This window comes from Saccopteryx leptura, chromosome 5, assembly GCF_036850995.1.
Source record: "Saccopteryx leptura isolate mSacLep1 chromosome 5, mSacLep1_pri_phased_curated, whole genome shotgun sequence".
NCBI classification, from domain to species: domain Eukaryota; kingdom Metazoa; phylum Chordata; class Mammalia; order Chiroptera; family Emballonuridae; genus Saccopteryx; species Saccopteryx leptura.
In genome coordinates, this window is record NC_089507.1 from 33,675,804 (window position 1) to 33,689,738 (window position 13,935).

Genomic DNA, 13,935 nt, shown 5'->3' on the forward strand with positions numbered 1-13,935 from the left:
CCTGAAAAAATTGCTGAACATTAAGATTGCCTCTTAAAAATTACAGAACGTTAAGAAAATATTAAATGGTTATAATTCCACTCTTATATTCAAACAAAGAGTAGCACAGATAGGAAAGAGAGAAACAGCCACCATCTTCACACATAGCTAATTAATTCTCAGTGCTAAATTAACTTACATGTTCCTTTTAAATCTTGATAAGAATGAGATATACTTTAATTTTTAACTAAATTCTGTACATGTGTTGTGATTGGTATTAACTTTCCCATTGCACGACACCTACTAAAAGGTGAAAAAAAAATTGTTGACTAATTAGCTCAATCATAGCAGTAGCTATACAACAGTAAGATTGTATTTTTATATATGTACATGTATTTGTCTACATTTTGTACATATTATAACCCTTTATGTAAATGTACAACTACATAAAATTGGGATGATGATATGGGTCAAAGAGAACACTTGACATATGAAAAATGTGTTTTCTGAAAAATGAGTCACTTTACTATGTCACTTTTAATTTGTTTTTAAAGTTGTTTATGAAAGAGAGAATAATTGTAAAGACTATGGTTTTATGATTCTTTTTAAATTTTTATTTACAGAGACAGAGATAGAGTCAGAGAGAGGAACAGATAGGAACAGACAGAGAGGAAGGGAGAAAGATGAGAAGCATTAATTTTTCATTGTGGCACTTTAGTTGTTCATGGATTGCTTCTCATATGTGCCTTGACCCTGGGGCTACAGCAGACTGAGTAACCCCTTGCTCAAGCCAGTGACCTTGGGTCCAAGTTGGTGAGCTTTGCTCAAACCAGATGAACCCGTGCTCAAACTGGCGACCTTGGGGTCTCGAACCTAGGTTTTCTGCATCCCAGTCTGATGCTCTATCCACTACGCCACCACCTGGTCAGGCTATGGTTTTATAACTTAAAATCCTTTTCCATGAAGCATTTTCCTTCTCTACAGCAAGACCAAAGGTGCCCTGTGATTTATCTTAGTTTAAAAATTAAAAGTATGTGAATAATACAACAAAGAAAAATAAGAGAAAATCCTGATCAGAAATATCAACTGCCAAGATGTCATAAGGTTCAAATAAAATTTTAACATTTGAAACTAAAAATAAAGATTATAGTAATAACTTTTCTGGTCAATCTCCAATTAAGTTTAATAAAACTGGTACCATTAATGTAGGTGCAACCTTTTGCCAAAAGTATGAATAGTCCTTTCTTTTATTTTGCAGAAACGAGTATTTATAATTATTTTTACATATGTACATATTTATACATTTATAATTTATAGTCAAACATTAAAGGGGCAATACAGACTTATCAGCACAATATTTTTGAAGAGTCTAATAACGGCATACCACACAATGCATTGTGATTGCTTGCTTTCAAGCACCGTGTACATTCTTAGACTGTTGTACATTTCCCTAAACAACACAGAAGGGGGCTGCTGTATTTAAATGCGTAAGAAAATAAAATATCATTTCAATGTACAGATAAAGTGCACATTTCAAAACTATTAAGATAAAGTAAATGTTATTGAAAGGGGATTAAATATATTTATTGGCTCATGTAACAATTTTATTAAGTATATGGATTACCTTTTGTGAGGGAATTTTTTTTATGTCAATGCTGTCTTCAGGGCAAATTTTGTTAATAAGATCCATTTGTGACCTTGGTAATAAGACAATCACACAAAGCACATAATAAAATCACACTAAAACAGAGACAATAAAAAAATAAATTTAGATGAGGCGAAAGAATAGCAATTTTTGTTGTGACTTTGCTTATATCAATAAAATACTCCTTTTATTGATTTTATGAATGTTCCTATTTATGCACTATATTGAAATACTGTACAAAACTCCAATAATGCCACTGTTTCACCACGTATGTTTCTACAAAAACACCATCATAAAGGTGTATCTATTAGTAAAAGTCAACCAATAACTGCTAATGTATATGTGAATCAAAAGGATTTTAAGTTTGTTAAAAATGTTGAATCTAGGCCTAAGACACAATTCTTAACTTCTATTAACATATTTGAGGGGCATAAAGATTATTTTTTAAATATTAAAATAAAAATGAATTTTATCCACTAATAATTAGTAATTATATAAAAGAGAAAATTTTAGTTTTTAATACAGCTCTGTGTGTTTCTGTGTGTGTGTGTGTTTTAATTTAGCTAATTGTGTATGTTTGTACATGTGAATTAATTTGCAATCTGTCGGTGATGAAGTTTCAGCTTAAAAATGTTCAACCCCTACCAAAACCTCTTCTGGTATACAAAGCTGTTGCAAAGTTGAGTCAGCAAAATTTTAAGCTGCAATTTACAAAAGCAGATTTACATTAATTCTCATCTGAAAGTGCTGCTTTCAAGACTGAAAAGTGTGCCAATTAACTGCCCTTTCCATTGTAATTAGTGGCTTCTGAGTCCTGATGAAAGGAAGCCTTAAGGCAGAATTTGCAGTAAACAGGAAAGAAGAGAATCCTATAAGTGTTCATCTATATATCTATATATCTATATTTTGTGACACCAAGGAATCCTCATTGGTGGGAGTTTTTGGCACAATTTTCTAATCCAATATGAATGTTGCTACTAATTGGATGCTTCTTCCAGTCTCCAGCACCAAGAAAATTTAGCTGATCAATTTCAATACAACACATACCCAGAAAGAGTAAGACACACTTAATTTAATTTTTTAATTTAAGGTAGTTTCCAATTATTAAAATAATCTTTAGGATTTCAATTATTACTTTCAAATAAACACTGATGTTAAAAATGGAATGACCATGACATTCCAATAGTTACTAAATTCTAGGCGTAATTAATGTCCTGTCAGGGGTTACTCATATTTATTTGAGCTCGTCATGCTGTAATATGTACATGGCTATAGATACTATTTAGAGTAATTAAAAGCTGATGCCAAATCTCTAGGTTCTTTTTTTTTTCTGATGTGTGCTAAGCTTCCAATTATGCTAGGAGGGATTTGAGCACTCAGGAAGGGACTGATGTTGCAAATATGAGGTTCTGTTATTTATAATTTACCTTGAAATGGTAATGTTATCTTACATTATAGTTAGGCAACAGCAGAAAACACTCCTATATAAGACCTAAATCAAAAGTTCATAAAGTGTGGTGTAAAATCCCTATTTTAATTGCATTAGAAGAAGAAATAAATCAGGTCATTTGAAATCCACCTTAAACCAGTTTCTAGGGTAAATTTTGATTTGGGCATTGAGTGCTTTCTGACTACACTTCCACAAGTTAGCAAATGCATGTCTCCATTAGAGGTGTACTGTTAAGCTATATCACTATATACATACTGTACATGTTGGTTCACAAATTAGCAGTTATTAGTCAGACTGTACATAGCAAAACCAACCAAGCTGAATGGTGTTATACATTCCAAAGTGAACTTCCGTTTTAATTCAAGGACTGACCCCTAGTACAGGTTCCCTGTTTAAATATGTAGCCCAGTAAACTAAATTAAATGTTCCAAACAAAACTGGAAAAACTATTCTAGACATTCTGTCAATTTTGCTAACACTGTTGAAGGTTTTCTTGGCTTCGGCTGGCTTGTTTTCTGGCTTCTTGTTGGGTTCTGGCGTGGTTGCGCTCTTAGAGATGGTAGAGAGAACTGGGTCTTTTGAAAGATTCGGAGCATAATTGGCAACAGCCACTGCATAAGCATTGTTCTGTATCATGACAGAGGCTTTCTCTTTTTTCTATTAAAAAATACAAGAATTAACAGAATGTGGCGTGAGTCTACTTCTTAATGTTTTCCAAACTCCAGTTCAAATTCTAAAGAAAAGTATCTTGATAAACATCATTATCCATTAAAAAGAAAGTATTTAGAGAAATAAGTAAAGGGAGTTTATTAACTCCTAAAACTATGAGGGTGAGGGAATTCTGAGTAAGACCAATGGTACCATTTTCCTGGAGACCACTTTATTTTTTGGTGTTTTTACATGGAAAACAATAAAAATAGAACTTTAATAAATGATACAATAATTTTGACTATACCAATAAATATTTGTTGAACAATGAGTGAATAAATAAGTGAAATGTAAAAATATTTTAACAAGAATAATAATCTACAATAAATTATCTCAAATTCTAAATAAAGAAATTTAATTTCTTTAAATTGATAACCATATTTTACCCCTTCATGTCACAATCAAACTACAAGGCTGTATATTCAGATGGTGAAAAATTATAATCATATATATATATATATATATATATATATATATATATAGATGGTGGTAAAATAAACACTAATAATATAAAAAGAGAAATGAAATGCAAACTTTTTTTATTTTTGCTAGCTCATCTACAACCTGTTTCTCCTTATAAGTCCCAGTTCAGTTCTCAGCGACTCTAGTCGGGGTCACTATTATCTTCTGCCTAGACGAATATAGTCCTGTGTGCTCTCTCAGCTTGGCTTGACCTTGTCCAATCATGAAACACACTGTGTGTGTGTGTCTGTGTGTATGTATGTATGTGTATACACTTTTTTATGACATAAGTTGAATCATGTCACTCATTCTGCTTAAATCTCTTAAGTACTATGTCATGGAACTTAGAATAAAACCAACACTTCTTACCATGATTTCTTTCTTTTGTTTATTATATAGCAGTCCTACTGAAATAGCTTCAGTTCGTTTTCAAAATATTTTCCCATTTGGCACCTTTGGCCATGCTACTCCGACAGCCTTGAGTGCCTCCCTTTCATCTTGATTTTCACATGATCTTAGTTTAAACATCATTTCCTCAGTAAGGACTTCCTTAACCACTTTTATCTAATATAGTCCTTGTCCTGATATATGTTCTTTCCCAACAGCTTATTTAATTCCCACCACTGTATTTTTCAAAATTTGTCAGTTCCTTCTTTAGTTGTGTGATTATTTTGTTCACATCTTCCTTTCTCATTAGAATCTAAGTTCAATGAAGGGTAGGGCTATTTCTGTCTTGTTCACATTACACACGTAGCATTTAGAAGGATGCCTTCCAGGAGGTAGGCACATAATTTGTAGCTGAATTAATGAAACTGGAAAATATAAACAGTATTTATCTGTATTTTTATGATAATATAAATGCATTGTTAGTTATCAAAACACAAACAAAATTGAATCAGCAATGAATTATGAAAAATAGTGACTAGTGTAAATCAACAAAGTTAAAGGACCTACTGGCTTAGAACAGACTTTCAAGTATCAGTTATTTTGAATTAAAAATCCTCAAAGTGTTCAAGTAATATAAAATACAAAAGGGCCTCTGAAAGGCCAAGAGGGTCTGAAAACGATATTGGATCTTGTCTTTCATTGGATTGGGCTTTTCCCTCTCCTTTTCTCTTGCTGATGAGACATTCTTCCAGACCCAGCTGGAGTATAAAAGCAGATGGGGTGAGAGATTACCATTTGTATCTTTATAAAAAACTGAAAAAGTCACCTTTAAAAGTGACACTTATTACACAAGTGTTTAACTGATGAGATGATAGCTAACACCTTTTGAATGCTAGGTTGTGTCAGGTTGAATGGGAAGCTGAGCGTGGCATCTGTGACACACCTCACTACTGGGTAAGAAGTGAAAGGGAAGCTAAAGAGGTCTTGTAACATGACCAGGTCTGCAATTTATTAAGTGGATAAAAAAAGCACAGATACTTAGATGTGTGTGACTTCTAACCCCTGCTTTAAACACCATGGTATGTGACTTTCACTGTGAGGAAACTGTTTGAAACTTGGAAGCACTCTGTCCTGAAATATTACAATTGAAGTTTATGTTACTGGGTCAGTGTTCTAAAAGGACTCTTTAACAGATAAAGTATGTAACATATGGTGTTTATATCATTTCAACTATACCTAGGTATCATTTAAAATGATAACAAATTGCACTTATAGAGAACTTGGGCCTTGAGAATCTTTTTAAACATTTCCCTACTTCAACTTCCAGTTTGATAAAAAGGGAGATAATTATACCAAAGCCATATCGAACTGTTGTGAGAATCATGTGAACAATATACATACTTGAATCACAGTAAAAACCATAGTTTTTTAGGAGAGTAGTGAAAGTAATAATTTGGTTTCAAGCCAGACAATGATTACTGGCATATAAGATGTATAGAAAATGTATTTTATATTTTAGAAAGAAGACATAAACACTGTACAAAGTAGTTCAAGGAAGCTTTTGTGAAAAAGGGATATTTAAGTCGGGTAAGGAATTATGGTGTGTGGTTTAGATGTTAGACAAAGAAACATAAAGTGCTAACTTGTTGTTTATTGCAAAGGGAGCTACAGATAGAAATGCTATACTAACTATATCATCACCCTTCCCCTCCCCCACTTGAATACCTTTCAATTATAAATAAATGCACAGGCAATATCAAAACTATGTAACAAACTCTAGGGCAAAGGCACTAACAAATCAAAACAGCAGAATTTTTACCCACTATGCCTCACTAGACTATACCTACATATCCTATAGTTTTAAAAACATATCCAGAAATGAACTGAGGTTACTTTTATCACCAGTCTAAATCTGTATACCTACCTGTATACATTAATCTGTGACTAGAAACGCAATGAAGCCAGGAACTGGTAATCAACCCACACTGGCCCCCTCAGTCAGATACATTTTACACTAACACAATCACATCTGTGGAGACATCACTTCTTCCATTAGTAAGTCCCTCATGAACATGCTTCCATAGCACCATATGATGGGACATATATCTATTTTTCACACTTTTTTCTTTTCATTTGATTTTAAGCTCCTTGAAAGCATAGACTATGCAATGAAGAGCTCTTGGAAGGTTCTAAACATGTTTGCTTAATGGTAAATGAATGGCAAGTACTAGACTAATAACTCTGATAATATACATATTATATATATAAATAGAATATATTTTATTAGATTAATAAAAACATATTTCAAAAGTTTATTCTATAATTCTTTTATGTAATTTTCCTGAAAGTTGTCAATTTCACCCTCCACTGATGTAGGAGACTTAGGAAGTCATAAAGTAAGCTCAACTATAACATAATGTTTGTGGAAGTTATTTTACTGGTGATTGCAGCTGATGTAAGTGGGAAAGGAAAAAAATATGGCTTAGCAACAAAATCAGCAATGATATAACTTTATATACTACCTGGGGGAAATGTAAATTATGCTGCTATAGAATTTGTTGATACAGCTATTGAAGTGGAATAAAGAAGAAATAAACCACATTAATTAAATTGTATTTTTAAAATGATGTTTATAGAATTCAGACTGCTCTGAGCTTATTGCTTTATTAGAATTCTGAATATATATTTTAAATTTAAAGTCTGGAAATTTTCTGATTACAAAAATCTAAATGGCAGCAAATCAATCTTGGTTTCCTTAAAGTAGTAGTTAAAATAATGTATTAATAACTTGAGTAATTGCTCTTGTTAAAATATGGGCACACATTAGTGAAGTGACCTGGCATTTAATAAAGATAACAATAACATGGTTTTAGACTTAGAAAAAATCTCAGATTTGTCCCTTAGAACAAGGAAATGGAGCTTTAGTAAATATAACACTAAATACAACAGACTTTGAGGAAAACACCTGCTCTCCAAAGTGGTAAATCTATGCTCTTATTACATATCATGTTGCTTTTTTTTTTTTTTTTTTTTTACAAAGACAGAGAGAGGGATAGATAGGGACAGACAGACAAGAACGAAGAGAGATGAGAAGCATCAATCATCAGTTTTTCATTGCGACACCTTAGTTGTTCATTGATTGCTTTCTCATATGTGCCTTGACCGTGGGCCTTCAGCAGACCGAGTACCCCCTTGCTCAAGCCAGCGACCTTGGGTCCAAGATGGTGAGGTTTGCTCAAACCAGATGAACCTGCACTCAAGCTGGCAACCTCGGGGTCTCAAACCCTGGTCCTCCACATCCCAATCTGATGCTTCATCCACTGCGCCACCACCTGGTCAGGCTATCATGTTGCTTTTTTACAGTCATTGTGGCTACTAGATAGCCCATTACTCGTAAAACAACAACATGTTCCCTGATCAGATCATGGTATTAACTACATGCTAATCACCCTGACTGAGAAAAGTGATACTTACAGAAGATTGTTTGAAGGTTATACAGTCCATCCACTTCTCTAAGTACTCTAAAGTCTTTCCTTGGATTAAATTGGGCCATGAGAAAGCTATACACTTGGACCATATTAGCTTAGCTCCTTGAAGAATTGCCTTCACTGAGTTGTATGTTAATGTAATGCCTTCAGCTTTTATTGTAGGGGACTACAAGAAACATCAATATGAAATTCATTACTGAGTTTAATGGGAAAATGTTGACATTACTACTTGCAACAGTACCAAGCTATCCCTAATACACAACTCATATGATATCATTTTGAAAAGAGAATTCAGAGTAGAAAATCTTTTCTGTTTTCCTGAGAAACTTATGCTTCTATGTTTTGATGAAAGAAAAATAACTACTCTACCCCCCAATACCAACATGATTTACTGTGGTAGCCAAGAAGCTTGGAATTTCGAATTTAGCTTCTTTAGCTGTGAACTACAGTTAATGCTCTGGCCCAATAGAGTGCTAGATAAATTTGCACTCTATTTTCCTTCATTCTGATTTACTATTTCTATTTATGTGTTATTTTATAATTTAAGTACATACATTCTTTTGGTAAACTGCCTGATATACTTTTGGAACAAGGCAGGATGTTTAAAATGCAAAGAAATCAATAAAAACACTTGAAAAATGATATTTTCTATGACTTGCATAGAGTAAATCACAAAATAGTGGCACACTTCATGTTCGCTTGGATACTATGTTTAATAATTTAATATCTAGTGTATTTCCAGAAATATGCTTTGCTTTGGCAGTAGAGAACCACGGACTAAGGTTTAGGAATGAAAACCATCTCAAAAGATTAAAGTTAGTAATTTAAAAAATTTAATTCAAATAAATCATGCGCCAAATGGTATGCTAAGGAATGGCAGAGAAAATGATCAATAAAAACTATTATCCTTTTAGAGCACATAACCTGCACTTAGAAACAGATTTATTTACCATAAATGTATAATTTAATGAGATGACATGAAAGAATTTGTACTCAGTCCTGTAGAAACATTACAGCACATAGATTTATTGGAATGTTTCTAGATTTAAGGAAAATGAGATGGATCTTGTGGAATAAGTAGGAGTTCATCAGTTAAGGAAGGAAAGAAAAGGCAGTTTAGCAAAAGGGAGCAGCACATCTGATGTCCTGGAGATGTGCAGAAGCATGGCTCTCTGGTGGGGGGGGAGGTGTAACGGCTGAAGGAAGAATAGGAGCATGGCCTTTAGAGCTATGTTAAATTTGGAATTTATTATTTCTTAGATGTGTGATCCTGAGCAAGTAACTTTATTCAATCAATCCTGTATTTCCTCATTTCCAAAAATAGAGATATTCCAAGGCACATAGTAGTAAATGCATAATAAAGAACAAAAATTGTTTTTCTCATTAGTCATCATGTAAATAAATAGATGAGAAAATTATATGCTTAGACCACATTAATTGAGCTGCTTGAAGTATTGCCTTCAATAATTCATTAAAGAGATGAAAAATTAAACAATCAGATTTCTGTTTTAGAAAGATAACTCTGGAACTAATTTAGAGTATAGATTTTAGTAAGACATGATTACAGAAAATAAGGAATAAAGAGACTCAAAAAAATGAGAGATGACAAGGGCATAGTCTATGATATGTAGGTTGGAGAATAGACACTGCTTAATGATGGGTTAGATAGATGTGAAGATATACTTTGAAGTTGTTGGTATGTGGTTTTTTGATGGACTGAGGTACAGATGAAAACAGGCATGGAAAGGGTAAAAAATCAAATTAGAAGGCTTATTTTTGTTTGTTTATTGATTCTTTTATTTAATAAAATATATGTAAATATTGTGATGATTGTGATGACATTCAAGTGTAAATGCCTAGAGAACAGGTTGGTTATACGATCCTTAAAGTTAAAAGAAAGGTATGGGCTATACTTGTGGATAATACCTATGAAAAGTAAGTTGAAGGCATAGGTTGTAAATTTGATGTGTTCCACTTTATGAAACCACACCACATTTAATGAGCAACTAATACAATATAATCAAGTCTTGTGCAAAGGTCCCAGGATGCAATTTATTAAAATAAAAAAATAAAAAAACATAGTCATTGTTATCACAATCAATAATCATGTTAAGACATGATTATGCTACAAATTAGGATAAAGGCTCTGAGGTAAAAATAAGAGAATACTAGACATTTGGAGGAGAAATAAGAATTCAGAAACTGCTTAAGGACTAGCCTTTGTGATGAAGATGAGTAAGAATTATCTATTTGGAAACCATAACTGGCTGGACAATGTGCTTGGTGCAGCACACATTTCTGAAATGTTGCCAGTAAAACCCTTAGAGTAAGACCACATAGGTAATAGTAAAAACTAAATAAAAATAAAACCAAATGACTGTCTTTGGGAATAACAAAAACAGATGTTCAAAAGTCCGGGTCCCCTCTGAACTCAGAAAGAGAATATCAAAGAATCCCTCTGAACTCAGAAAGAGAATATCAAAGAATAGAATGAATAGTGGCAGCTGCCATATTTTGAAGGAAGGAAGTTGATATTCTGAGACTTGTTTTAAAGAGGAAAAGAAGAGAAAACATTCCTAACTTGGAACTGGGTGTTTTGGAGTATAACATTACTCAATAGGTTCAATGGCAGTCCACTGAGAAAAACAGAATATTATTATCTGATCTGAGAATATGAAGGTTATTGGTGCTCTTCAGTTACACGACAATAAATAGAAAGGCAATCTGATTACAGTGGGTTGAAAAGTAAATTTAAAGTGAGAACATAGCACTGTAAGCAATGCTTTTAAAAAGCTCAAATGGAGAAAAAGAGGGCAAAATCTGAGGATGGGGGAATAGATGGCATAGCATCTAGAGAGTTATTTCTGTCTTTGTGCTAAATAGAGCATATTAAGTATTTTCATAAACTAAAAGAAGGAGGCAATTGAAAAAGAAAAGATGGCTTTGAACAAATAAGAAAAGAAAACCCTAACTAATAGATCAATGTTGAGAAAAGAGCAAGAAAGAAGGGATACAAGTTCCGGAGAGGAAAGATTAGTCCTGAGCAAGCAGAAGAATATTGGGCATACAGGAAGGGTCCAGAGGAACACGGGGGGGGGGGGCAAAAATAGGTAATTTTGTATATGGAAAAATTAAAAATTTAGAATTGGATCATTTGATCCATCACTACCTTTTTAGAATAAGGGTTTTTATATGTCTAATTTCATACCTGAGTCTAAAAGTAATGTAAAAATTTGACCAAGATCACAACACAAAGTATGTTTTGCCTTCTAATAGAATATTTAAATGTAACTTATATATGAATTGAGATTTATTTAACTTTAAAGATCATCAGAGCACAATTTACATGTAAACTATATGTTAAATACATCTTTTCTACACATAGAACATTGATATGTATGTCTCAGTGATTATTTTCATGAGGCAAAGTAATACTTGACAGTTAACAAATTTTCTTTTTCTTTTTTAAATTGAGAGGCAGGGAAGCAGAGACAGACTCCCACATGCGCTCCAACCAGGATCCACCAGGCAAGCCCTCTACCAGGCAATGTTCTGCCCATCTGGGGCCCTTCACTCTGTTGCTCAGCAACCAAGCTATTTTAGTGCCCAAGGCAAGGCTCAGGAGCCATCCTCAGCACCCAGGGCCAACTTAGTCAAACCATTTGAGCCATGGCTGCAGGAGGGGAAAAGAGAGAGAGTGAGAGAGAGAGAGAAGGGAGAAGGAGAGGGGGTGGAGAAGCAGATGGTCCCTTCTCTTGTGTGCCCTGACTGGGGATCCAACCTGGGACTTCCACATACCAGGTCAATGCTCTACCACTGAGCCAACTGCCCATGGCCAAGAAATTTTCAAGAAGTTTTCATATACTCTTTGGATTGACAGATACTTTAACTACATTTACTCATGTTCACTAAAGCAGAGGACTTCTACCAGTCTGACTAAAAAAAAAAAAAAAAAAAAAAATCAATGTGGCCTGTGGATTAAAACTCTATTTCCAGAAAATTTTTATTTTCTACTTAAAAATTAAATCTAAGGAAACTAAAGCAGAGATAGATTGCATTTAAAATATACATAATTCTTTATACATATATATAAATTATTTATGTAATATATTTATATATATATGCAGATGATCAGATCTACAATGTAATCGTTACCGCTCACACATTCGTAATAATTTTCTTTATAGTAATGCCTATTATAATTGGCATATATATATATATATATATATATATATATATATATATATATGCAGAAGGGCTAGTTTAGGGTAGTCTCCTTGATTTCCCTCCAGCTCTTAAGAACCTGGTTATTTCCAAGGTAGGATTAGAAAACACCACTCAAAATTCATTTGAATCATGAAATTGGATTGACTACTCATTGATAAATTTGCCATTTACAGTTTTAAAACTTTACTATGAAGAAAAAGCAGTCTTCTCATTGATATTCCATTGCTATATTCAACACCAGAAACTTGGGTTTTTTTTCATTCAACAAAAAATTTTGAATTACTTAGTACTGTGCTTGGCACTCTTGCTATGAATGAGTAAATAAAAACAAGCAATGTGCTTGATGTAATGCTCCCTTTAACTTAACCATTAGATTTGAATGAGTGGGGACTGAAATAATATAAAGTTTATTAGTTGTTTTCTGCATATCAGGTTGTAACAGCAATGGTTTCGACCTAGATTTGTCTTCACTGTGTGTGATTTGATATATGGGTAGACTTAAATCCAGTATTTATTAGTAGTCGGTATTGCTTCTAAAATGCATGATCAAGAATGTGGGGGTATTGCATTTATAGGTACTTTTATTTTCCAAGTTCATGGCATATTATTAGATATGACAAATCACAATGTGATTTGGCACCCTCATAACCTATATCAATAAATTTCTAATAGGGGCATTTATATCATAAACCACCATTTATCATTTGTGAAATAGTCATGAAGAACTAACTAGCATTTTGTCTTCAAAAATATGTTAGTATGAAAGTGTATGTGTAAATAATATAACCAAAAAGAAGTAATTTGATAGATAAAAATTAAAAAAAACAGTATACTACATCGGGAATGAAAACATAAATCAGCAATAAAATGTAATGAAAATGCTGAAATAACCTGGAGGTTAAACATAGAAAATTAATCAAATTTCCTTTAATATTTACTCACTATGCAAAACATAGCTTACATATAAAAAAATAAACCAGAACTCATTAAAACTTTAAAAGTTTACAAAAATAAGGGGAAAAAAGCAGGACTTTTAAACTATAACATGTTTATATGCTTAAACTGAAATGTGGTCATAAAAATGAAAAATAATATTTATATTAAAATAACCAAAAAAGAAATGAAATCAGCATGTATGTTATTCCAAATGTAATAGAATATTTATATACTTAAGTGTATATACATATTGCTAAAAGAAACCTCTAAATAGAACTTTTTACTCTTATTAAGAAAACTTTATATCTCATTACAGTATATCAAAGTCTCCTCTTAAAGCAGACGATTAATAATTTGTAGAACAAAAAAGAAAACAGCTGGTATATCAATGCACAAAATGCCCACTAGCTTCTCTACCGGAAACCTAAAAATGGACATGAACAATCCCCCAAAAAGTTAATCTTAAAAATAAATAACTTTTCTCTTAGTAACTACATAAGCAAATTAAGATTCTCCAACACTCCCTCACTTATTTCATACAACATGGGAGAGATAACACTGTTGCATAGACTTTTACATCCAAGCCACAGAGATGGGGGTAGGGAAAGAGTAGTAACTCAGCCCACTGATAAGACCTGAAATTTTGTAGCAGT

The 13,935-nt window shown here is 32.9% G+C and overlaps 1 protein-coding gene across 2 annotated transcripts in view; it reads right to left on the reverse strand.

Annotated features, from left to right (window-relative positions):
• Window positions 1-3,023: 3,023 nt before the first annotated feature.
• Window positions 3,024-13,935, reverse strand: part of GABRA2 (gamma-aminobutyric acid type A receptor subunit alpha2) — a 124,906-nt gene continuing 113,994 nt past the window's right edge. Inside the window, exons 10-11 of one of the 2 annotated variants that reach the window (XM_066385105.1) lie at window positions 8,106-8,285; window positions 3,024-3,731 (exon numbers count right to left, since the gene is read on the reverse strand). In XM_066385105.1, coding sequence (XP_066241202.1) covers window positions 3,435-3,731; window positions 8,106-8,285 — 477 coding nt within the window. In that variant the 3' untranslated portion in view covers window positions 3,024-3,434. The remainder of the gene's footprint in view (window positions 3,732-8,105; window positions 8,286-13,935) is intronic. The other variant, XM_066385106.1, reaches the window with a different exon arrangement.